At 35.8% G+C, this 25976-nt stretch overlaps 2 protein-coding genes across 4 annotated transcripts; one reads left to right on the top strand and one right to left on the bottom strand.

Moving 5' to 3' along the window:
* Nucleotides 1–6077, bottom strand: LOC128207862 (solute carrier family 25 member 45-like). Of its 2 annotated transcripts, none has more exons than XM_052911030.1 (5): nucleotides 6013–6077; nucleotides 4783–4857; nucleotides 3446–3570; nucleotides 1918–2179; nucleotides 1–1727 (listed from the first exon to the last, which is right to left on the bottom strand). In XM_052911030.1, exons 2-5 carry the CDS (start codon nucleotides 4829–4831, stop codon nucleotides 1255–1257), a joined length of 909 nt encoding a protein of 302 aa, XP_052766990.1. In that variant the 5' UTR covers nucleotides 4832–4857; nucleotides 6013–6077; the 3' UTR covers nucleotides 1–1254. The 2 variants fall into 2 exon arrangements, with proteins under 2 accessions (XP_052766990.1, XP_052766989.1); XM_052911029.1 differs by having other exon boundaries at nucleotides 5990–6056.
* Nucleotides 6078–6143: 66 nt separating this feature from the next.
* LOC128207860 (AT-rich interactive domain-containing protein 4B-like) lies at nucleotides 6144–23656 on the top strand. 2 transcript variants are annotated; one of them, XM_052911028.1, is made up of 23 exons: nucleotides 6144–6295; nucleotides 6867–6977; nucleotides 7262–7327; nucleotides 7981–8074; nucleotides 8293–8372; nucleotides 8709–8800; nucleotides 9114–9335; nucleotides 9638–9717; nucleotides 9986–10092; nucleotides 10571–10738; nucleotides 11001–11095; nucleotides 11539–11680; nucleotides 12046–12118; nucleotides 12514–12818; nucleotides 14523–14716; nucleotides 15670–15790; nucleotides 16544–16711; nucleotides 16935–17043; nucleotides 18096–18143; nucleotides 18562–20616; nucleotides 20832–20957; nucleotides 21390–21536; nucleotides 22182–23656. In XM_052911028.1, exons 1-23 carry the CDS (start codon nucleotides 6293–6295, stop codon nucleotides 22223–22225), a joined length of 4650 nt encoding a protein of 1549 aa, XP_052766988.1. In that variant the 5' UTR covers nucleotides 6144–6292; the 3' UTR covers nucleotides 22226–23656. The 2 variants fall into 2 exon arrangements, with proteins under 2 accessions (XP_052766988.1, XP_052766987.1); XM_052911027.1 differs by having other exon boundaries at nucleotides 16935–17151.
* Nucleotides 23657–25976: the final 2320 nt, after the last annotated feature.

Below are 25976 nucleotides of genomic sequence, written 5' to 3'. Positions count from 1 at the left end.
TTCAACCTTTTCACAGATTTTAAGTTTAAAGATTAAGTAAAACAGGCATGGATCACTGTAAAATTAGATTAAAAAAAAAAAAAAAACCTTACCCAGAATTTCTAAGTCAAATAATAAATCAGCAAAATTTGCATAATATGCCAGATAGAGTTACCGTACTTGATTGTTTAACATTTCAATGCAATAAATCAAGTAGTTGCCGAGTTATTGACTGGTGTGTGCTTCCAGGAAAAACTTATTCAAAAATGAAATTGAAAAGAAATTAACTGTCAAAGAATATTTTGATTAAAACTTAAATTACCCTAACCACATTTCAGAACATTCGAGAAAAATGATGTCACCCAAAAGACAAAAAAACTTCTTTATTTCTTTTATTTTTGAATAGTTTGGTAATAATGTGGTTTCAGCATAACAAAACATTTACTAGTATTTACTTTCAGAAAGAATTCATTCATGATAACATCATCAACAAATATAATCAATCTTTTGGTCAATATATATATTAAAGTTTTATCCGTTTGGTAACATTATGCCAAAAAAATAAAAAATGTTTTCCCATCTCTTTTGAAAAAAAAAGGAGTTTGATATTCTCAACCAGCTATTTCAGTCGAGCCTGCAAGAAATTACATCTCTAAAGAAGCTAAAATTGATGGGTACAAATATTCTTTTATTACCATTTAAACTAATGCCAAAAACATAAGCAAATGAATGAAAACCAAGATTATTTTAAAAAGGATGGATTCGAACCTGTACCATGAAACACTCATAAAATTTGTTGTCCTGTGAGTTTCAAGTGGCGGTTTTTATTTGTGGTGTAATACCTTCAGTAGGTTGGATAGTTTGTAATTAATTTCTGAAGTTTCAAGCAATACATGTATGATGTATTTGCAGAGATAATTACTTGAAGGTGCTTACATGCAAAACCTTAACCAAGGTGTGACAAGGACGCTAGGGTGAGTAGTATAGCTCTCCTTATATTTCCAATAGTTGAGCTAAAATGAGGTAGGATTACAAAATCATCATGTTGACTATGATGACAGCCCTATATTATTTCTTTACATGAGCACCAAGTACAGACAAGTCTCGTTGGTCAAGGGAAATTATTTAACAAATGTATTTGCCAGTATCATTTTAAACCATCAACTCTCACATTGTTTACACAAAACTTCACTCTAAAAACCTTTAACAATTCAACACAAACTAATGAAGTATAGAGCACATACCAGTCGATCAATTGAATATCACAGTCCTTGTTTACATAATACTTTCATTCACTTTAAAAGCCTTCAACAATTCAACATACACTAACAATGTAACAGAGTTCACAAGGAATGCTCGCGTTGCTACAGCGGAGTACCCGCGGAAGAGAACCCGAATACCCTCCTGCTTGATGCTCTTGCCCGCACAGTCCCAGAGGCCTGAATACATGTTCCCTTTCACGTCAGCCTGGACACGACTCTTGAGCACATCAAGGGGAGTAATTAGGGTCCAGCTCAACACACCAGCAAGGCCACCAGACACAAAATCAATTAACTGGCTATTGAGGAATGACAGGTGTTTGTGACTGTAGTATGAGCAATATTCAAACACAAGAAAGTATGAGGCACTTGCAGGGACGTCTCGATACATCTGGGTGATGGTGCCCCGATACATGCCCCTGACACCCTGAGAACGGATTATGTCCAGCGCACCCTCCCGTGGTCCCTTGTAGTAGTCCCTATTGATGCCTGGTTTAAATGATAAATACAACACTGTTTGAAATATAGCAAGGGCAAGTAGCAAATGTTTGGTCACTTGGAATGTTAAAAATCTCTACAAAATCATGATCCAACATTCTCTCCTTAGGCTTTTTGATTTTATATACAATTCTTTATTTTAGTAACACATTATGTAAAAGTCACAGGTATTTAGATTTACCGGACACTTTGTGCTGCTTGTCAGGATGGGGAATCTGTGATTGCAGGACAACCTTGATCACCTCTATTGGCACAGAAACTGAGAGCTGGGCCACGCCCCCAACACTCCCAGCCACTAGGATGGGCAGGAATTCTGGGGCCTTGGAGTGGCCAGTATGGGAGCCCAGTACCTTCAGGGTGCTGGCGTACGTGCCGAAGAATACAGAGTTCACAAGACCGTAGGAGAAAAGAGGCCATGACAGTCCACGGAAGAAACCCCTTGCCTGAAATACACATTTAAACACATTTGTGAAACACAGTTGTAAAATTAAGATGGAATCTGTGAAGGCAAGGCGAAGCAAGTGCAATCCATTGTTAAATAGATTAACTTACAAACTACAGTTACCTTAATAACAATTGTGTGCACATACACATAATAATTTATAACTTAAGTTCAATCACCTCAAACTAACAAGCCAATCAAACAGAACTATTTTGTGCAGTCTACATGATACAGGGAATGCAGGATATATTAATCGTAAAAACAAAAAAGAATTAATAACACAGTTATTGAAATTAGAATTCTGTGTAACAAGCCAAAATCCATACATGACAACCAAGGTCCTCACTTGAATCCTAAAAAGCAAACTTCCAAAAAGGTTTAGTTTTATATCCTTTTTTTATTTACGATAATTTGAAATTTTAACAAGAGCTGTCACAAACTGTCATATCCCCCAATGAATTAGGAACAGTATTGGCTTCGCCTTATGACAACAAAGGGCAATTACTCAAAATATACTGCAACCAGACTTATGTTTCCTATACACTGCACTTTTATTCAGTGAGATATATTTGTACATAAAGTTTAAAGTGATTAGAACTTTATTTTTTTAAATTAACAAAGGGCAATAGCCCAAACAATATTTGACCCACCGTTGTGGTTCTTATGCACTTCACTTCTCCTCAATGAGATATTATGAGTAACAGGGGTCTTCTACTAACCCCGTAACATATATATAACATTGACAACCTGGTTACATGTTTAAATGTGTCATTTATTCATCGGAATCAGAAAATAGACGCCATTTTGGTACAACATAAATTTGGTGGTCCAACATGGAAAAATACGGGATCACCGCGTTACCAGTTTTGGAACAATGGCATTGCATCATTTATGTTGGAGGCATGATTTATCTTTATATTAAGTTTGAAGTCATACTTCAATGATTTTTAAGTAATGCTCTGGACAAGATAAAAGGACACACACACATACACATACACGCCTACCATTACTTTATCCCCTCCGCCGTTTGGCAGGGGATTAAAAGTGTACAGTACCTAAGAAGTGCAAGCCTAATGACTGAGAATACTAAATGCACATGTGTACAGGCTTGTACTTATTTCAATTGGGACAGAGCATTGTGAACGATTATCCTCTTTAATAAGGAATGCATTAACTAGTACTGCAGTTCATCAGTGTGAAAAAATATTTGGTCAGTGCATGGTAAGTTGGGTGCTGTATCTGCAATAGAAGTTTCAAACCTCCATACCAATCCCTGCTTGTGGATGGTGAGGCAGCAGTCCCTCAGGCTCCTGTACTGGTTCCCTGCTAGCTGGACCTGCAGCTGACACTTGACAGTGTCTAATGGGTGGCCAAACAACACACCAGCAGAACCTGCAGAATAATATTTAGTAATATAAGCACCATCGCTCTAATCTTTAAAGTTTTACAGCACCAAACCATACAAAAATATTTAAAAAAAAATTGTTAATTCATATATAACATTATAACAGTATGGATTGACTTTCATGCATTAATGCCCCACAATACTAATTTCAACTAAATACCTCCAATAATGCAATAAAAAACCCATAGAAAATCATAATTTAATTTGTGTGAGTTTGTGAGAATAGTCATGAGGTAAAGGTGTCCCCACCAAGGTTGCAACTTGCAGGTGCATGGGAGCATTAGCAGAAGGTGCCGCAACCCCAATCTTTTGAACAGTTGCCGTTCCGCACTAATAATTTTTTTGTAGACGCTATGCCTCGGCTAAAATGTGTTTAAGAATCGCACCTATCATTGTCATGTGTTCTTTCTCAACAGCAGTGGACGGGCCAATGAGCGAATGTGTCACTAGCATATACAAGGATACTTAACTGTATATTAATTGATAATTGGCAATTTATTAAACTACTTGGTAAACAATACACTTGAAAGAACATTAAGGTGAGAAAACACAATTTAACGAACAATAATACAAATTGTGGTAATGCTTGTTTTTTTAAACAATATTTTAATTCTAATGCATGACCACATTTTGTTTCTTAAAATTATTTACCCATGTATTTCAGTAAATTATGAGAAAGCCAAATCAACCAAAAAACGAAAATCCCCAAAGGTTTGTTTGATCATTTTAGGCCCGATGGTTTAAAATTCATCCCTGAATCTACGATGATGATATTTATGATGCACTATTCATATTGAACTGTGTTCATTGAATGTTTATTATGTGCTATTCATATTAAGCTTTATTAACGACAGTATGTATATACTAATTGAAAACACTTAATGATTATGTTTTAAATTTATGTCATTAATAAATACACTAAATGAGAATGAAGTCCCTTTAAACCATCGTAAAATAGTGCTGCAAATTGAGTGTATATGAAATGATTTAAAAAAATCTCATTATGAGGCAGAACCACTCCCATGCCCACTCCATCCTCCGCCACAATGATAAGTACTTTCTAACACACCTAGGTTGTTGGACCAATCCCACCAGGGTACTTTCTTTCATTACCTCTCAAAACAACACAGTCACCAGCACTGTATTCTACCCAGAAGTCTGGGCTACCTGTAACACAATAAAAAAACTATTTTTCATACCTGAGAGAGCCCCGGCCAAGTAGTCTAACATCATCTCCCTCCCCATCATTGCTCTCTCTCCCAACAATCTGTTACCTGTAAAAACAAATCAATAACTGAAACACTTTGGGATGTAACATTATGTTAGTTGTTAAAAAATGAATCTTCTTAGGCCTATCTGTGTGCCATCTGGTAAAGAAAAGAGTGAATTGCCCTTCATTAGACTTGATGTGACAAAAATAATAGGGGTTGAAAAGTCTTCAATATAAGGTTTGAAAAGTCCAATGTGGTAGAGGTTGAAACCTTTTTTAAAATAGGGGCTTAAAAGTCTATGATTGAAAAGTGTTTGTTTTGGGAAGGGGTTGATAGTCTTGGTGTTAAAAAATCCTGCTCCTGGTGAGTTTACAGCCAGCATCATGAGCATGTAAGTCTGGAATAGCCTGTTCAAATGGGAGCAAGACAAGCCAGCCCCTTACCAAATTAGCCTACAACGTGTATTTTAGCCACTTAAAAGTATTTTTATAAAAAAACAATTTAAACAATTTTTTTTGTGAACAATTTTATCAATAGATTTCAGGCATACAGTATATGTCTTTATGTGAATGTACAGATCTCATAATAGCTTCTATTAAAATAAAATTTGAAAATATATGCTGTTTTTACTAATACTGTATTATATTTAAAACAAAAAAATCTTATATAAAAATAAGCGCCAATCGTCTCAGGGGCCGAAATGTTTACAGGATGGGGCCGGTTTGGCAAGGGGTCGAAAAGGTAACCGTTTCATCTATGGGCCGTCTTCGTAAAGGGCCGATTTGTCTGGTACCCTATAAAATTAGTGGCGTTTAACCATATATATAAAAAATCAGTAGTACGATAGTATCGAATGCAAATTTTACCCCCCAAAAATAGGTAAATGTGTCAATAATCGATTTGCAGACACTTCAAGATAGTGAGATGATTTTAACGAGTGTTACAACATTTGTTTACGTTTTCGAGCACCTGCAAAAATATGTTCAACACGTGCGTAATGTTGACATCATTTGCAGCGCCCCCTGGAACGTGTTCAAACGCCCGGATGTTGGCATAAAAATGTGTTACACGAATATAAACAAAAAGTAGAAAGCCGAAAAAAATGGTTTCCGCAGTTAATTATTGCTAATAGGCTTCTCAATTTTATAAAACAAAACTAAACATAACGCTATGCAAATCCAATTCTCTGTCAGACCTGTGACTTTTGAAAACATCTACCTCAAACCCATGGCCTTTCTTGTAAATCTTTCCGTGTGTGTACCGCCATTACCAGCTTTGGCGCATGCTCAGCTGTGCAAAATTTCAAAACCACGTGACTTTCAACCAATGGAAAGGCTCAATTCTCCTGTCAGGTTGTTGTTCAGCATTCATGGAGAATCCCAGCAAGATTGTTAGCCGTGGAAATTTCAAGATATCTTCGGGCACGTTTGAAGCAAAGTGTTGAAATTTTAAAAAGTTGTTAATATCAAATGTGACAACAGGCTTCTGGACCTGAAAGATGGTATGTTATTCCGATTCAGTTGTTATACTCAGTTAAATTGCCGTTTTCGGCAGACGTGTTATTTTGACAGTTTCAGTTTTACAAATCTCACTTTTCACGGTAAATGTATACATTGATAGGTGAAAATATTTATTTTTCTCCAGTTCAGTGCGAGCAGTTCATTTTCTCGCAACATAAATGTGTTTGTTTTCTCCTATATATATTTCCGTGGTAATTATGACATGAAACGGTTACGTCTTATTTTGACTACAAAGTGGGTGGGGTAATAAACATATTTTCATATATTTTAGTTTGGTGAGAAGCCTGTAGTAATTTCTTAACCAAAGAAGGCAGTTCGCGCGACTTATCTGCTGTTTATGTTTATCATGATGGTGTAATTCTTTTTTCAGACATCGTCTGAGCCACAGTACCCCCGCAATTGCCACGGATGTCAATCAGTGCTTAAAAAAATATACATATTTTCATATATTGTAGCTTGGTCAGAAGACTGTAGTAAGTTCTAAACCAGAGAAGGCAGTTCATATGACTGCTCTGCTGTTAATGTTTATCATAATGATGTATATTTTTTCAGACATCGTCTGAGCCACCGTACCTCCCAATTGGCACGGATGTCAGTGCTAAATATAGAGGTGCATTTTGTGAAGCTAAAGTGAAGAAAATTGTCAAATCAGTCAAATGCAGGGTAGGTATCTTCTGTGTAAAGCTATATATATCGATTTTTAAATTTGCAAAATGTTCTATATATCAGTGCAATACCATTGAAGATTACAAGGGTAAGAACCTGCCAACAGTTTTTCACTGTCAGTCAGTTTTAGACCAGCTCTGTTCCCACTTTTTCCTTCCATGTAGAGTATCCATTTAGAACATTTAAAGTGAAACACATAGGCTTGTTTACATAAACTTATTATTGAATGAAATCATTATCATTTCAAGTCAATAAATTAAATGAAGATTTCATTTTTTCAGGTTTACTTGAAGGAGACCCAGTCAACTCTATTGGTTACTGATGAGTTCATAACAGGACAGCTGCTGGTAAGTTTAAGATTTGCTTGTGGAAAAAATCACAGTGATATACCAGGTAAAAAAAAAGGTGCGACCTCGTAGTGGTGCAAGTTTGTGTTGGTATGACTTCTCTTGTTATCAACGACCATAACATCCACTTTCTTCATGATTGAAACAGCTAGGGCTCATTAGGATTAACTAATATAAAATGATTTTTTATGTGACCAATTGATAACATTTCTAGGTATAGTTTGGTAATTTTGTTTGATATGAATGATATGCTCCAATTTGTTTTTACCAGTGGTGTTCATAGGGTATAACAGAAGATGAGTGGTCATTCAATACATAATGTATTTAACAAGTTTTCAAAATATTGATACATATGAAACAATCTTGGGAAGATTTTGTCAATTTTAGTAAACACATTTCATAAATGTCATAATCTAGTCATATCATAAATTCTAATTCGCTGATTGAAAGCATTCAATGAATACAACATCACTTCGAAGTGCACTCAATTTCACTGCTATACATTTATGACATAACATCCAAGTCATACTACTACTAGTCTATTTGAATTTTCTATTCATACATAGTATATCAAAGAAATATAATGACTTTTTATGATGGCAACTCCATTTAAAATACAATATAATCAGTTTTGTTGTTGTTTTTATATCCAGATTGGAGCCACCGTGGAAGTGAAGCATCCAGACACAGGAAGAATTATGGAGGCTCTTATCAAGCAGATGAGTGACTCCAGCATGTACACTGTTGGTATGATCATAATCAGTTCTTTGTGGTTTTTTTAATAGACACTTTTATCTGGTATAAAAAATCATGTAGAATTGATTTACGTTGTTATTAGGACTATACTAAAGTTATATGGTTCAGTCCTATTGGTGACATAAGTGTGTTGTTGTGAAATTGTATAAATGATAAATTGCATTTAAATAAGTTAGAGATTGAAATTAAGTTGTAATGTTATCTTTCAGTGTTTGATGATGCCGACGAGAGAACATTGAGGAGAACACAACTTTGCCTTAAGGGAGATAAACATTTCACTGAAAGTGAGGTATGGACACTGAATTAAAGATGAATAGCTGAATAAAAGTCTGATCAATTAAAAAAGATCCAGACATGTAATGGCTTTGTGTGGAATTGTACGGCATATACAACGGAAACTCTGTATTATTTAGAATATAGTAAATTTTATCAACATTTTCCCTATTCTAAATTATGTTATGCATAAGGAAGTTTATTGAATAATATGAAAAAATGAGATATGAAACAAGAAGCCACTTAATACTTTTTCAATGCTGGGTTATAGTTAGAATTAAGTCTTGTTATAGTTTAAGTTTAAACTTGATTTAGTTGAAATTAAGACTTATAGTTGGATTTCAATTTGTAGACACTTGATAATCTGCCACTATCCAACCCAGAGCATTTTGGTACACCAGTGATTTCAAGAAACAAGAGAAATAGGTCCAGTGCAGCAATAGGGTATGTTCACTGCTTGTTATGTGTTTATAGGTATGTGGTTATGGTACTTAATTGAAACGTTCTTGCTATTTTGTTTAGCTTTTAGTTTACAAACTGAGGGAATGGATCTGTCATGTCAAGTTATGTTAACATACAAACTACAACCATTCTTTTTGGATTTCTTAGCCAATCTAAACGTCACTCAACAGGATGAGTTAAAGGCAAATATTTTTTTTATAATTCTTAATGATCGCATTGTGTTAGTGATTTAGTGATATGTTGCTACAAATTTAAATGCAGTTAAAAGCTAATGGTCCTTAAACAATTTATTCAGAGTTGAAGAAGACAGTGGTTCTTCGTCAGAGGAAGATGACAGTCCAAGAAAGAAGTATAGGGGTCGGAATCAGGAGCTGGTGGGCAAGCCCATGATATATGAGAGTGGGGACCGGAAAAAGACCATCAGTGTGCCCGTCCTTGTTGTTCTCCCTGATGCTCACAGCACAGAGCTCAAGGGAAAAGATCATGTTCTTGTCAGGTCCTTCAAAGATGGAAAATTGTGAGTAGAAATGAGGTCTAGAAAAAAAATAGTTTTTTGAATGGAGCTGTTGTAGAATGTTTTAACTGTGTAACTGATAAATAGGAAGTGTTCTTACAGAAAACAATGGAAAGATTAGCCTTTCAAAATATAACTGAAAGAATTAGGCATTCAAAATAATACTAGTAGATTGATTTATTACATCATTAGATATTCAATATGTTTTATGTATATAGAGATGCACATTGAAGAACATAATAACATAGACTTAAAAATGATGTGCTTATCTGTGTAATTATTTTATACAAACATATTTGTTTCAGTCTATCAGTTGGGAGGAAAGACTTGTCAACATTTACTAGGGAAGCTTGCCTCAAGAATGAGGACAAAGCACTGAAACCAGGTATTGGTCTTACATGAATAACATATTTAGCCAGTGACAATATGCTCATTTGTACAAAGGCACATAACACTGGCTTCAATTAAAAGTTCACTGTTACGTCCCTTTATTCGAAGTATTACCATCAACTTGTGGTGAGCTTGTTTGTTCATTTTAACAATTGTGAATGTCAATAGTAAGGTTTATCCAAGTACCACACGGATTCTTATAAAGGACATGATATATATGACAATGCTAAAGCATATATAATCTATCTATAATACCTTTGCAGCAATGGAGAAGGCATTGTTATATGCGGACAATCGTGAATTGCCAACTAGCTGGAAGAGAGACGAGCTACTTGGCTCTGATGATGACGACCAGGATGAGGAAGAGGAGGTAGGAAAGATTACCAGAGTAACAGTGGATAGTTGTTGCATTGGGATATTGATTTTTTATTTAGAGTTTTTTTTTTCCAAAAGAAATTTATTGGAGGTTTTGTGACAGTCATGGTATCAGTGTAATTTACAAGCAAAAATCCTGTTATCTCTAAAATAACATTCATGTTGCCAGTGACATTCAATGACAGTATGCTAATGTATGGTGAGGATCATAACTCATGACTTGTTCAGTTATTTTTGAACCTTTAACATTAAACACCTTGAAGATATTCAAGTGAAACTAAATGCACATTTTACCAGTCAATATAGGCACATGTGTATAATATAATTAGTTTCATTATTTAATTGTTGACAGTTAAAAACCAGCTTGTTTGGATTTAAGAGTCATTAAGTTTGGAGGTAATGGAGATTATCAGGTTTATACAAGACTAAGTATGTAATATATTACAGTATATTCATACTGATTCTGGTTCCAGTCAGAGGATGAGGAGCAGAGTGAGGAAAAGGACAGGTTTGTTGCCCAGCTATACAAGTTCTCTGATGACCGGGGCACACCCATTAACAAGGGGCCCAGTATTGGAACCAAGGACCTCAATCTGTACAAGCTATTCAAGGTCGTTCAGAAATATGGCGGATACAACAGGGTAAGGATTTGACTATATACAGGTTTAGTTCGATTGAAAAATAGCATTTTTTTTAGATTTTTAAGTTACCGTAAGTTAAAATAAGCAAAATAAAGAGCTTTCACCAGCATCCAAACACTTACTTTTATCTCGTAGTATGGCACATCTGCCAGAAGATCATTGCAAGAAACTAAAACACAATTCCAACACTTTAGGCATTAAAATAATGACAAAACTGAACTTGACATATCACTACTGGTGTTCACATCTGTGTATATTGCAGGTTACCAATCAGATGAAATGGCGACTTGTGTACTCCAAGATGCAGCTGCCTCCCTCAAACACAGCTTCAACACAAATTAAAAATGCATACAAAAAGTAAGAAGTTACAAGAGATTTGTTAACATATTGAAGGGTTCATTGTCTGAAATTTAAATGGAAGTTACCTAAATGCTGAATAATGCTTGTTCTTATATAGGAATAATTATTTCCAAAGTTCACATACCATGGGTGATAATTGGTATGATGCTTAGATTAGATTATATCAGAACTCAATAAAATTATATCAGACCTTCATTTAAGGTGATCAGACCCCTAGTAGATGATATCAGATCTCAATAAAGTTATATCATGCCACTATAAGATTATATCAGATCTCAGTTGTTTATTTCAGACCTTATAGTGTTTAGACCAAGTTCACATTCATTTGAATGCTCGGGGCTTTTTGCGTATTTTCACTGGCTTAACATTTAGATGGTCTTCAAAGATCTTATACATCTTAACATGTATGTATTAGTTTAAATTGTGTTGTTTTTTTCCAGATATCTGCATGCATTTGAGGATTTCTACCGAAAACTTGGCAGTTCAATGGGGACAATCAGCCGACCCAGCAGAAACCGTAATGACTCTGGTCGCAGTCTGCTGAGTTTCCGGGGACGAGATTCTGCACGCATAGCCGACAAAGTATGTTTCAAGTATAAGAGTAAAAATCAAAGTGATTAACATTGGTTAAAGTCATACCCAGGGCATAAGAGCTATGCATTGAGTTTATTTCCTTAGTTATATATAAGCCTATCATCTATTGATACTGTAATTCAGTAATATTTCATGAATTACTTTGCTAGTAATATAAAAAAAACGTTTTGGATATCATATTTTGAGAGGATATAGTTGGTACTGACTTATTTTGATTAGATATAGTTGGCACGGACTGTGCAACATAGTCTGTACAGTCAGTACCAACTATATAATTTTCTAGAAATAGATAAGCTAATAGCACAGCATTCTGTTATTTTTGTGGTCTTATAAATGTATTATACTAATTTCAGAATGACTCTGCTAGTGAAAAGGCAGAAGAGACTCCATCAGAAATGGACAGTGATGTTGATAGTGTCAAAATGGGTAAGATAAAACATTGATTTATAGAAAAACAACATCATAATATCGGGAAAACTATACAGAGAGCTGCAAACTAGAACATGTAGCTGTCATTAAGCCTTCTAAAACGTTTACACAATGTCATTTGAAGCAACAAAAAAAATCAACAAGCCAAATGAAATTCCATAGGTATATAACTTCATACTATTTATTTCTTAAGTATACCTGCTAAGCAGTAATAATGTTTAATATATGATAAACATATAACACAGGACAGATTGTTTACAAAGCTGGGATTTTAAGATTAATGATAAAACATTTTCAAGCTGGAGGAAATATTAAATACTGTGTTTTAATGTGTTGATGTGATAAGAGGCGAACCATGTTCATTGTCATGTATGAAATGATGTTGTTAACAGGCACCCCCAAGCGACCGAAGTCCTCTAGATTGAGGATAGAACCCAAGGAGGATATTAAAGTTGAAGAAAAAGAAGATAAGCCTGAGCCAGTGCCGAAAAAAGATGAAAAAGACAAGAAGGATTTCAAAAAGGTTGAGGACTCCCCCAAGAAGTCCCAGAAGAAGACCGAAGTGAAGCCCCAGCCCAGAGTTGAGGTTGAAAAAAGAGGTTTCAAGAAGAAGGATGATGGCAGCATGGTTGCATCGCCTGTTGCCAAGGCGAAAAAGGACTCGTCAGAAGATGAATTGAAGGATCTACAGAAAAAGGTATGTAAAATTGCATTTCACATAATTTTGGAATCTAAATGCTTTTCTGGCAGCATGGACTGAATGATGTTGCAGCATTATTATACCCCCACAAACGGAAGTTTGAGGGGGTATATAGGAGTGAGCTTGAAGGTCGGTCGGTCTGTTTTTATGGTTTCCGGACGATAAATCATGAAAGGCTTGACAGATTTGAAAAAATTTTGGTACACAGGTGTAACATCAGAAGATACAGGTCAAGTTCGATACTGGGGCTGGTGGGGCCAAGGTCAAGGTCACTGTTACTAAAAATAGAAGAACAGTTTCTGGCCGAAAACTCATGAAAGGCTTGACAGATTTGAACAATTTTTGGTACACAGGTGTAACATCAGAAGATACAGGTCAAGTTAGATATTGGGGCTGGTGGTGCAAAGGTCAAGGTCACTGTTACTAAAAATAGAAAAACGGTTTCTGGACGATAACTCATGAAAGGCTAGACAGATTAGAACAATTTTTGGTACACAGGTGTAACATCAGAAGATACAGGTCAAGTTCGATATTGGGGCTGGTGGGGCCAAGGTCAAGGTCACTGTTACTAAAAATAGAAAAACGGTTTCCGGACGATAACTCATGAAAGGCTAGACAGATTTGAACAATTTTTGGTACACAGGTGTAACATCAGAAGATACAGTTTGGTACACAGGTGTAACATCAGAAGATATAGGTCAAGTTCGATATTGGGGCTGGTTGGGCCATGGTTAAGGTCATTGTTACTAAAAATAGAAAAACGGTTTCCGGACAATAACTCATGAAAGGCTTGACGGATTTGAACAATTTTTGGTACACAGGTGTAATATCAGAAGATACAGGTCAAGTTCGATATTGGGGCTGGTGGGGCCAAAGTCAAGGTCACTGTTACTAAAAATAGAAAAACGGTTTCCGGACGATAAATCATGAAAGGCTTGACAGATTTGAAATTTTTTTGGTACACAGGTGTAACATCAGAAGATACAGGTCAAGTTCGATATTGGGGCTGGTGGGGCCAAGGTCAAGGTCACTGTTACTAAAAATAGAAAAACGGTTTCCGGAAGATAACTCATGAAAGGCTAGACAGACTTGAACAATTTTTGGTACACAGGTGTAACATCAGAGAATACAGGTCAAGTTAGATATTGGGGCTGGTGGGGCCAAGGTCACTGTTACTTAAAATAGAAAAACAGTTTCCGGACGATAACTCATGAAAGGCTAGACCGATTGGAACAATTTTTGGTACACAGGTGTAACATCAGAAGATACAGGTCAAGTTCGATATTGGGGCTGGTGGGGCCATGGTCCAGGTCACTGTTACTAAAAGTAGAAAAACGGTTTCCGGACGATAACTCATGAAAGGCTAGTTTTTCTTGTCAGCAGTGTAACTTCTAAATTACTCAACAGATTTAAATAAAACAATACATGCATGATAAAAGAAGATGCAGTGTGCAGTAACCTTGGAGTTATGGCCTCTTTTCAAAGGAATGGTTTGCCATTCCTTTGTCCAGGTGGCATTTGGGGGTATTCGTCACTCCTGTGACAGCTCTAGTTTACTTCATTTTACGCACATAACAATACTCATCAATGAAGAAGAATCCTTATTTCTAGCTTCCTGACTAGATTTTGTAATTTCTGGACAATGAAGTTTATTTATGCAAAATATATATTAAATTATACTTATTAATCTTTCCTCTTAAGATTGGGCGTAGGCGTTCTATGAAGACTGATGACAAGTCTGCAGATGATGATGAAGACAGTCGGGATGGAAGTCGGCGTAGAGATGAGTCGAAAGACAAGAAGAATGATGTGGAAATAGAAGAAAAGGAAAAGACGCTTGAAAAATCTGCCGAGAAGAAGATGATAAAGAAGAAAAAGGCAAAGTCTGAAAATGGGTATGCCAAGTTTTCATTAGACCTTTAAGCATAAATACACACTTATGAATCTTTTATTCTACATTTCCTTCTTATGTTGTTATTTGACATTAACACAACTGTAAATATACTGGTACTGAAGAAACTGTTATCAAGAATATATACTATGGATTTAGCCTAAATACAGTTTTTAACACACTGGCTAAATGTATAAAAGCTTGTAACAAAACCAAATTTCTTGCTAAATTCAGTCTTGGGGGCTTGTGTTTAATTTGATTACTAAAAAGAATAGTAACCGATTTTGATGAATTTACCACCAATATTTTATTACCTATTATTTTTTTTTAATTGTTAGAAATTCATATCTGCGCAGTGAGCTTTGTATATCTGCGCAGTGAGCTTTGTAACACTTTCTGTCGTATATATAAAATGTATTTACTGGAAACTACAAACCTATTTCAGTGATATCAGTGGACGAAATTAGCACAAGCTTCCAAGCCAGGCAATGATAAAATGATCTTTTAGCTTGCTCAGATTCTGGAATCTGTACAGAATGGCTTTTTAAAATAATTCATGCTTAGCACTAGTATAAGCTGTCGGGCTTAAGTAAAATTTCAATGATTGTGATAAATTTTAATTGATATCACACTTTTCAAACAGTGAAAATAGCATAAAATGATGTGATGATTACAATAGATTTGTGCAATTCATAAACATTTAAAAGAGTTTTAACAAATAAAGGGAACAATTGTGTGTTTCTGTGAGCTAGCAATTTCATTTCATCTCGTTTACACCGAAAGTTGTTGTTTTCACCCTTAACTGCATCACTTGTGAAATTATGACTTTGAACTCTACAAAATAAAATTGAGGTCTAACTTTCACGAACTGCTATCTTTTATTTATAAGTGGTGTAATTGTGTAACTTGTAATATGTATCCCACCATGCTTCTCAGATGTGTTTGGTCGGATTTCAGTGATGAAAAAGAAAAAGACAAGGAAGAAGACCCCTTTCAAAATCCAGAGAATCTCCCAGTAGGGTCCAAAATGAGGGTCCGCTATGGCACAGGGTCTCACACTAGAGAGTATGAAGCCAAGGTACAGATTCTTTTCTGGTTTTGTTGATTTTTTGTTCTACTAACCAGCTGATGGCTATATGATTGTTAATTAGTTATACCACTCAATTCACTGTCAATACTAACTCAGAGATTGACATTTGTGATTTGAGAGGAAAGGTTTACTCATTTAACAGTAAGAAGGCAGCAATACTTCACCAGAATTCACCTTCAATGAATCATTCACCCTGAATCTGTGTATGATTATTTAAATGAAACTAGCCTGGTAAATGTAAAATTTTGAAGTGAATAGTCTGGTTAACATGTAGTCAAATAAGGCTTGGTGCGGAGGGTAAAGTCAGGCATTTTTCAAGACATTTTAGGAACAAATAATTTTACGTAAAAAAAATATTCTTTTCAAAATGTCTAATAATATTTGGTGATACTAATTGCTTTATAACATTGAATTGGGAATTACTTTAATGAGAATCCCAGGAGTTACTGTCAAAATTGGGACAAAATTGGAAATTCTGTCCGTTTAAAGAGCTTTTCCACTGGGAATGAGACAGAATATCTGACCCATGGGATGTTTATAAAAAAGGCCAGCAGCCAATTATATAAAAAAGTTGATAAGTTATAAACTGGGAATCTTTTGAATAGTTTGTTTTGTCTGATTGGATAAGAGTAAATACTGGATAGATAATGATCAATCAAGAAATGTTTTGGCTGTCTTTGACCAATTCAAAGAAATAAACAGTTTTATTCAACTGTACAGTAACATTCTTGTCTCATGCAGATTCTTGAGGTAGGCACCCTTGGTCCGAAGCTGTATCTTGTGCACTATGCAGGCTGGAATACACGCCATGATGAGTGGATCGGGCGCGACCGTATCAATAAAGTTGTTTACAGGCCCGAGTCTGGCAAGAAACTGGTAGAGAAACCCTCACCCAAACCAGGATCAAAGGTATTGATAATGTGTAATTGCAAACTTTTTTTTAACTTATTGTTTGTTTTGTGCCTTTTTACTCTTTTTTGTACAGTAACTTCAAACAAAAAGATAACTTTGGTTCAAAGCACCAAGTACTTATTATGTGTAAACTATTTACAACATATAGCTGGCTCACATATTATTTACTCAACAGTGTTTTCAGAATTTTCATGAAATGTTCATTTCTTTTACTTATCAGGGTCCTGGCAAGAAGAAATCACCCCTGGACAAGCCACCATCCTCCCCCTCAAGTGTCAAATCAGACACCAGCAGTACAAGTCAGGGAACGGGCCCTGGGCGCCCACCAGGCAAGTCGGGCAAGTCCCAGAACTCCTCCCCTGTGGCTGCCCCTCCCTCTGCAAAACCACGCCCCACCCGCTCAAACAGCATAGAACTCATCACTGATGGCCTCCCTGGTACTTGTTATTCCCAAATTCCACTCCTAATAGCTCACTTAATGTAGCTTTCTTTAAATTCACTGGATCCTTTATGCAATTTTTCATATTCCAGTTTGACATTGTTATTAACAATATTGTGATAAGTGTATAGTATCTTTGTGCATAGTTTTGCATTAAAGATCTTTTGAAAAAATAATATAATCAGATAAAACCCATTGATTTGATTAGGGCTATTCCAAACGTATAACCCCCGGGGGGAAGGCAATTTTTAATTATACCCCCCCCCCCCCCCCCCCCCCCCTACAGAAGCAGTTTTACCCTTTTGGGGTCCAAATCAGGTAAAAAGACACCCACCCACATACACATAAAAATAATTGCCTCCCCCATGTGGGTTATATGTTTTACTAGAATAGCCCTTTCAAAATAAAAGAAGTTTATGGTAAGGTTTAATCACATTTAACTAAATCAAGTTCATACTTGTATTTTCTTTAACAAGACTGTTATAAAAGACAATCAATACAACTGTTTTGATCTTTTTCTTTGTACCAACTTTAAGGAAGAAAACTTCACTACCTTTAATTTAAGATGTATAATAATAATAATAATAATAATAATAATAATGATAATAATAATAATATATTTGTTATTTCGAAAGAGTTGAATTTTTAACAAGATGAAATTCAAGGTTCTTTGAGTTGTTTTACTGGTTATTTGCAATCTTCATTTGCTTATTTCTTGAGGCTTCTATGTTTATTGCACTTAAAATTGCGTATTGTGTATAAAATTGTTCCTTATGATGACGCAGTCAGTACCATTTCCAGGTGACATGAAGGATAGAAGGAGATCAAGTCTTACATTTTCACCTCTCACTTATAAGACGCCCTCCCTGTATCCTACATGTATCTGTATTCAGCTGTTTTTCTTTCCGAAATCCCATGTTACATTCCCTTGTTCTTTTCCAGCTAAACGCAGAAAGAGGAAGACATCAAGTGTCTATGATTCATTCAATGGTATGTAGTCTTGGAGCAGGGTTGTGTAACAAATGTAACAGCTGTTAAAAGCTTTAAAATATCACCAGTTTTTGAAATAAAGTCATAGCTATGGCTTTTGGTGTATGGGTTGTTGTTGAAAACTTCACAAGTGATATGTATATGAAACTTGGTATACATGTTAAGGACAACAATATGAATGTGCACAGCAAGTAAAAAACTATTAAATTAGCTTGTGGTGCTCTTGTTTAAGAAACAAATCTAGTCTTGGTTACAATTATAAACCTTGTTTGTAATAAGGATTATATGCTATAATAATGAGATAAAAAAAATTGAACACATTTTTGTACAAATTAAATGATAAGAGATGAAAACCTCATTAAAAAAAAAAAAGTTCTAGAGGTATAAGCTTTTACAAAAAATTGATACCTATTTCCAGGTTCAGATAGTGAAGGCACTGACAAGTCTGATACAGAAACTGATGTAGAGAAAACCCCAGCTGGCAAAGAAAAGGATCCTAATTCCTCAGACATGCCCCACAAGACTGATAGCATGCCTTTGATTGCGTCAGAGACAGCAGAGGATGATGGTGATGAACTCCCAGAGCTGGACTCTAGCGTGGAGAGAAGCCCTCCAAAACTGCACAAGGTTCTTGACATTGGTAAGGAGAAAGTTGAGGAAGAGGAGACTGAATCTGAAATCAAAGAAATTGTTGAGCCAGTGACAGCACCTGTGACAGATGAGCCAGCTGCTCCTGTACTGAAAGTAGAGGACATTGAAAAGGATGAACCTGTCTTGCAGAAAATTGAAGCTCAATTGACAGTAGCTGTAGTTGAAAAAGTTTGTGAGGTAAATGAAGTTGGTAAAGAGAATGAAGAGAAAGAACCTGTTAAAGAAGTTAAAAAGAAAGAACCAGAAAGGAGAGGGAGAAAATCTGCAGCAAAAGTAGAAAAGGATAAAGGAGAAAAGGATAAAAATGACAAGACTGAGAAAGAGAAAGAACATAATGAACAAGTTGCAAATGAGAAGATCACTGATAAAGAAAGTACTAGTGTTACAGAGGAAGTCAGTGAAACAAAAAAGAAAGCATTAGAATCTCCGTACGATTTTAAGGATGATGAATCTGAGGTAGAATCTAGACCAGTTCGAAAAAAGCCTCTTGCTTTGCTTGAAAAGGAGGCCAAGCAAGAAGAAGAAATGGAAGAAGCTTTGAAAGAAGAGACTGAAAAAACTTTGAAAGGTTCTAAGGATGATGGTGGTAAAGACTTTATTGCAGGGAATCTTGCTTTACTTGAAGAAAAAGATACAGCTAAGAGCGATTCTGAAGTGGAACGCAGAGGGAGGAAAAGAAAAGCTCCGAATGCAAAAGAAACTCCAAAAGATGTAAAGAGAAGCATACAGGATGTAAAAGCTACAACCAATGTCTCTGTTGTGGTTAGTAGCCATGAAAAGAAACTTGCCAACAGTTCTCCAGAAAGGAAGCCATTTGTTACCCTGGCAGAGAAAAAACAAGGGTTCTCTCCAATGATAAGAAAGGTTATTTCTCCCCCTGAAAAATGTACTAATGATAATAGTATTTCAGTTGAACCGCTTGCTAATGATACAGGAAAGGATAAGTCTGACAGCAAAGAGGAGGTTAAGAAAGTGACTGAAATGGTTGTGGTTCACAATGCGTCTCCTAATAAGACAGATATTGTTCTTGGTAGGAAAGTTGAAGATAATAAGGAAGACACAGTTACAAAACCTAAAGAGGTAGAGCCTGAAAATGACAATGATGAAGTGCATGCTGTGAAGAAAAAAGTGAGAAAGAAAACCAAGAAGAAATTGGAAATGGAAGAATCAGAAATGTTGGGCTTGGGTATTGTTAGAAAAAGGCGAGGACCTGGTTCAAGAAAGACACGGGATATTAGTGCTAAAGAGATTGATGTGAAAGACATTAGTAATGACATTGACCTTCATTGTGGGGAAGAGATTCGTTCTCGGTCAGCAAGTCCGGAACCTCTGCCTGGCAGCTCTTTCATTCAGGAATCCCAGGGTTTTGTGCCACGTGTTGAAACCATAGACTGCAGAATAAGTGATAGTCAAAGTCCAGACACTTTTTGTATTAGCAAGCAGGAGAGTGCAGAAAAGTCTCAGACAATAAGTAAGAACAATAACATGTTTGAAAATACTCCCCCAACAACTCCGGAACATGACTCAGATGATACACACCAACAAAACTGCCAAAGTGATCAAATCAAAACGTCCAAAAAATCTTTGGATGAAAGTGGATCAAAAACAGACTCTAGTCAAGCAACTGGAAGAGAATCTCCAAATGGTAACGCAAGTCCCTCCAACCACAGCACTGGTAGTAGTGGTGTGGTAGCTGGATCAGAGGGCAGTATTGATGTGCCAGTCTTCACCACGAACAAACGCAGGCGCGAGTCTGATGAACCAACTCCAACAAAACGCAGAAAAAGGGCCAGTAAGGGGAAATCAAGAGCAAAACTCATGGGTAAGCTGACTAGTTTAAATGGCTACATTCAGTTGATTTTCACTCATAATAAATTGTTATTCTCGGATAATAGTATGCAATTTGTTAAAATGTGTTTTTTTCCAATTCATTAATGTGATATAGAAGTGTTGGTAGATAATTTTGAAATAATATTTTATCATCAAGCATTAGGATTTACATGAATCACTTCTGGAACTTTCATATCTGTTCTGCAGCAGCTGAGAGTGACAGTGAAGACATGCTGAAGGGTCGCAGTCCCAACTACACGTCCGACAGCTACCCTCGCTCCACCAGCCATCAAAACAGATCACCTAGACCACCGAAATACAACTTTAACCTAGGTCTGTGTAATTCTAAGTTAGTTTAAACTTTATTTTACATTGATTGAGAAGAAAGTTATATCATGTCATGCTGCATCACACTTGTCTGCATGATGTGGTATTGTGTAGAGGGTAAAAACCCATTTGGGCTCAATAACGACCAACCAAAGTACCATATGCATGGGGAATCAAATCAGCGGTGCCTTGGTGAGAAGCTACACAGTACATAAATGCCCGGGTATTAGCAATTGTAATAGCATTGGCATGTGATATGTTCCTCTTAAAAATTATACAAAACATTTTCCTATATACAATGCACATATACAAGTTTTGCAAGTATTTCTAATTTATATGCAAAGGTTGCATTCATCCACTATCATTAAACGAACAACCATTTCATGTCATAATCAGATGAACAAATCTTCATTTCTGCATTAAATTTACTGTTTTCAGAGGAGGGCCAATACCTGCAGGGTACAGCGAGAATTTCCTTCCTGGTCAGTAAGGTTCAGGAGATACGGTCAATCTACATGAACCTCAAGTCAGAGGTCTCGTCAATTGACCGGCGGAGAAAAAAACTCAGGCGGAAAGACAAAGACAGTGAGTGATAGGTTTCATGTCTTCGAAGTATTTCCACCTGTTATTATCAAAATTAGAAGTAGCCTGCAAGCCAAAATCAAGATACTAGTAGTTAATTAAGAGCTGTCTTCAGATCACTGTTAAAATATCATAGTGTCGTACTCACATGAGCTTCATCAATTTTTAGCTGAAGGCTTAAAACCACTTAAGAAGACAATGTCATTTATAGGTTTAAAAATTACATTTTATGTAAAATAATAATTTGTCTAAAGCCATACTTAAAAGTGAGCTCAATTATCAGATCAGCTGTAAGCACGCATTTTACTTTTATTGAAGAAATTGTTAATGTTGCTTACCAAATTTTGATAGATATTATGGTAGACAGTATGCAGTTATTTTCCCAGAATATGATTATTGTCTGCATACTATACCTGTAGATCATTTTAAAGCTTTGATTATTTTAATTAAGTACTTCTGCAAGTGCTGAAATTGACTATATTTAAAGCGTTTCAATTGTTGTTTTATAAACAAAATTTGTTTATTTTTTTATGTTCTAAACATAACATACTTTCCTTAACATTTCCCCTCATGCTTTATCTGTCCTAGCACATTCAAGACAGTTAAATATGGTACTTTTATCATAACGCAATGTCCTTTTTTTTCAAGGAGACTCAAGGAACTCATCTGTTGTGGAGGTGGATTGTTCATGACGTGTTTCCCGGTGGATGTTTGGTGCAGCTACATTCCTAACAGACAAACTCTAGAGTGGACGTCGCCCCCCTCCCGGACATTCTGTGATGTGCTTCCTCGATCATGTGTCATTATCCTCCTTTTAGTCTTCTCTCGGAAATACCAGTGACACGATTGCCTGCTATGGCAGTGGTCCAATAAAGTTAAAGCTGGTAAAAGTCCAGTATTACCGGTCGTTAAATCACTTCAAATTCTCTTTCAGTTACTTTGACTGTCTGCAATACCAGTGACAATGATTGCTGGCTTTGGCCTTGGTTAAAGTTAGTGTGCTAAAGCTGACAAGCTTCAGAAATATTTCTTCATTTAAACACTTGCTGGTCTTGTTCAGAATTTTATTATTAGTCCAGCTCTTCTAATTTTGAAAGCTAACGCAATTTGAACTTATAATCGATTTTTCTTAAGACTGTTATGGCCGAAATTATTTTGTAATGTTTTACAACAGACAATATTTAAAATTATGTGTCACCAGTCAACACATTTAAAGAATTGTACAGCTATCTTACCTTATTTATTTATACATTACTTTCCATTTTACTTGTTCTGGCATTTCTGTATTTACTGTGCTCGCTTGTTTTCTTTTCATCTGAATTTCTATATCTTTTCATTCATATCTTTTCTTTCATTTTGGTAATAAATTCATATGATTAAGTGATAAAGCATTATTGTCAAAGTATATTTTATTATAGTTTCTGATTGTATTACCTGCGATACATGGTAGCTACATAGGGACTACTTTTCCATCGTCGTCCATGTCCACACTATTGTCAACAATCAGTAACTTTGAACAACTAATGTGAAGTCTTAGTATACACAGTGGCCATGGTCAAAAGATGAACCATATTGATTTTGGGGTCAATAGGTCAAAGTTTTGGTGACATATTTTAGAAAAATTATGGGCTGTCCCAACGCGACGGGCCACACATCCAATTCTCAAACATCTTGTTATAAAAGCAATTTTTAACTTCACTCTAGTGAAATTTACGTTTATGACTAATTAAATATTGACTGTCTCACTGTAATTGATATACATTATTGTACAGATTTCCATTTTTAATTGAGATTTTATTGAGAAAAAAAATTAAAATAAAACACCTGTTGCCATAGCAATTTGGAAGGAAATTACTGTGCAATATGTTACATTATTTTAAGATGTTTTGTTAAGACTTTTGTATTGCCATAAGTAATAGTGTTCCATTAGTAATGAGATGAGATAGTGTTTATAAGAAGAAATTGTACAATTTCTCAGTCTAAAATATAAATATGTTTTTTTGAGTGCTATATATCTTTAGCATAAGCCAGGCTGTGAAATTACCCGGTATGTAAATGTTCAAGAGTACTGATTTGGTATTCTTTTGTACATAATTTGAACAATAAAATACATTAAGATGAAATTGCTTCCTTGTTTTTATATCTCTATGTCTTGTATTGTATGATGTGTTTAGGGGAGACTCACATTTCATACGGTTGGACATTGAACAATGGAGGGTGTAATCATAACTGCTTGTATCAACAGCAATTCTTCATTTGAAGCATAAAGTCTTAAATTATTTGAAGTTACTATCAGCAATGCCCCGTTGAAACAGGATAATATTGTTTGACTCGGGCAAATTTTGAAACAAATATAAAGATTCTACGAGGCAAAATTATTATTTGTAAAAAATCAATCTAATTCTTGAAAGATGACTATTAAGTTTTAAGAGCACATGACTCAAACACAAGTGCAGACCTTGACCCGGCGATGTGAGAGACCTTTAAGCTTAAGATGGGTATCGTCTTTAAAATAAAATTGTGGTTGTCACTTGTTGCAAATTATTGTGGAATTTAACCATTCATGGAAGTTATTGACCAGACAGTATAATCAGTAAGGTTTATATAGGGAATTGACTGTTCAGAGGCGTTCAGTGACCTTGATATAGGGGCCCAGGCTAGGCGCGCATTGTTGTCATCTCATGGTGGACTCTGATATTTAATGCTAAATTTATATGAAATCCCTGCCTGATTCAAACAAGTATGGATTGGATGCAAACCACTGTAATCAGATTTGCTTATACAGCTAAATTGACAAGTTCTGAGGAGCGTTGTGGCACTGATCATGAAAGCTAGGGCCCTGGGTCATGTGTGCAACTGCCAAATTATTTCAAAATCCCACCATGAACGAGTTAATGATCGAGCAAGAATGGGGGACTGACACGTGGTTCCTATATAGCCCCCACTACAGTTTTATTTTTAGTATAAATCTTACGGTGACCTTAAGCTATGAACTTTTAACTAGGGTTTATTATGATTTAAACCATTTTATTTCTCGACCACATGCCATAGGTTAAATGCTTCCTAGTATGACTGTCTAAACAAACAAACCAAAGAATGATCAAGGTAATGAATTATTTCTTGTGAATATAATTATGGTGGTAAAATTGTTGTAGTTGAGAAGTTGTGAACAGAATGTTCCCGAAAAATTAAGAATTACCCACCTTTGTCAGGACCTAATTCATACATATGACACACAGTCCCACATATGACACACAGTCCCATATATGACGCACAGTCCCACATATGACGCACAGTCCCGCAAATGACACACAGTCCCATATATGACACACAGTCCCACATATGACACACAGTCCCACATATGACACACAGTCCCACATATGACACACAGTCCCACATATGACACACAGTCCCACATATGACACACAGTCCCACATATGACACACAGTCCCATTATATCAATATACCATATAGCAAAAGACTGCACTTGACTTTTCCACATTTAAGTTCAAAGATTGCAAAGTTTTAGTGAAACATGCATGGATCACTTGTAAATTAGATTAAATGCATAACCTGAACCAGAATTTGTAAGTCCAATAATAAAGGGGCAAAAATTGCATTATATGCATGACTATAAGCATCTTCCATGGTCGTTTGTGTAAGATAGGTTCATCCCAACCCGAGCCTAGGGTGTTTTCATGAAACGAGGTTTACCAAGCGGCTGTGGTAGATGCCTTTTCTCCTACCTCAGTATAAAATAAAGTTAAAATGTATTTTTTTACTAGCATTCTTTTCCACAGTGAAAATAATTTGCGTATGTAATAATTCGTTGCTGTCATGGATATGTGGGCAGTGATTTAGATTATGTAAATAGTCAAATTGTTCTTTAAATAGTTCTGAGTAGAGTGCAGCATTATTTCTTGAATGCAGTGTGAAAGAAAAATTTGGTGCCATTTGAAGCGAGAAATAGTTAATTTGGATTATAAATATTGTCACAAGACAAGGTTTCCATGATGCTACAGATGACAGTCTTCAACATGGGCAGGTAAATGTGTAATGACTTTAAAACAGAAGTTCAATATGGGTACTTGTTAAGCATTTCCAGCATGGCCAAATATTTGGAAGTACTTATCTGAGGTTGGAGAGAGTCATCATACTTGATTGCTCAAAGTTTCAATGCAATACATCAAGAAGTTGCTGATTGATATGTGTTGACATGCAAAGCCTGAACCAGAATTTCTGTGTCGATTAAAGGGGCAAAATGTATACCACATGGAGTTATCTAACTTGATTAAATAAGAAGGTTGAATGGCTGTGAACCCTTGTATCAAGTTTCAATGCAATACACATTTGCTAAGATAATGACTTAAAGGTGCTTACATGCAAAACCTTAACCATGGTGGGACGCTGACGGCGAAGCGAATGCTAGGGTGAGTAGTAATG

The sequence above is a fragment of the Mya arenaria genome, chromosome 11, assembly GCF_026914265.1.
Source record: "Mya arenaria isolate MELC-2E11 chromosome 11, ASM2691426v1".
Classification (NCBI taxonomy): domain Eukaryota; kingdom Metazoa; phylum Mollusca; class Bivalvia; order Myida; family Myidae; genus Mya; species Mya arenaria.
The sequence above is the reverse complement of the archived record's forward strand: the minus strand, read 5'-3'. Positions and strand labels throughout refer to the sequence as shown.

Coding starts and splice junctions, on each gene's coding strand:
- LOC128207862 (XM_052911029.1), bottom strand. Junction 3,571..4,782: donor CTTGGCCGGGGCTCTCTCAG/GTATGAAAAATA, acceptor ATTATTCTGCAG/GTTCTGCTGGTGTGTTGTTT. Junction 1,728..1,917: donor CAAGCAGCACAAAGTGTCCG/GTAAATCTAAAT, acceptor CATTTAAACCAG/GCATCAATAGGGACTACTAC.
- LOC128207860 (XM_052911027.1), top strand. Junction 6,978..7,261: donor TCAAATCAGTCAAATGCAGG/GTAGGTATCTTC, acceptor TCATTTTTTCAG/GTTTACTTGAAGGAGACCCA. Junction 20,958..21,389: donor GAAATACAACTTTAACCTAG/GTCTGTGTAATT, acceptor TACTGTTTTCAG/AGGAGGGCCAATACCTGCAG.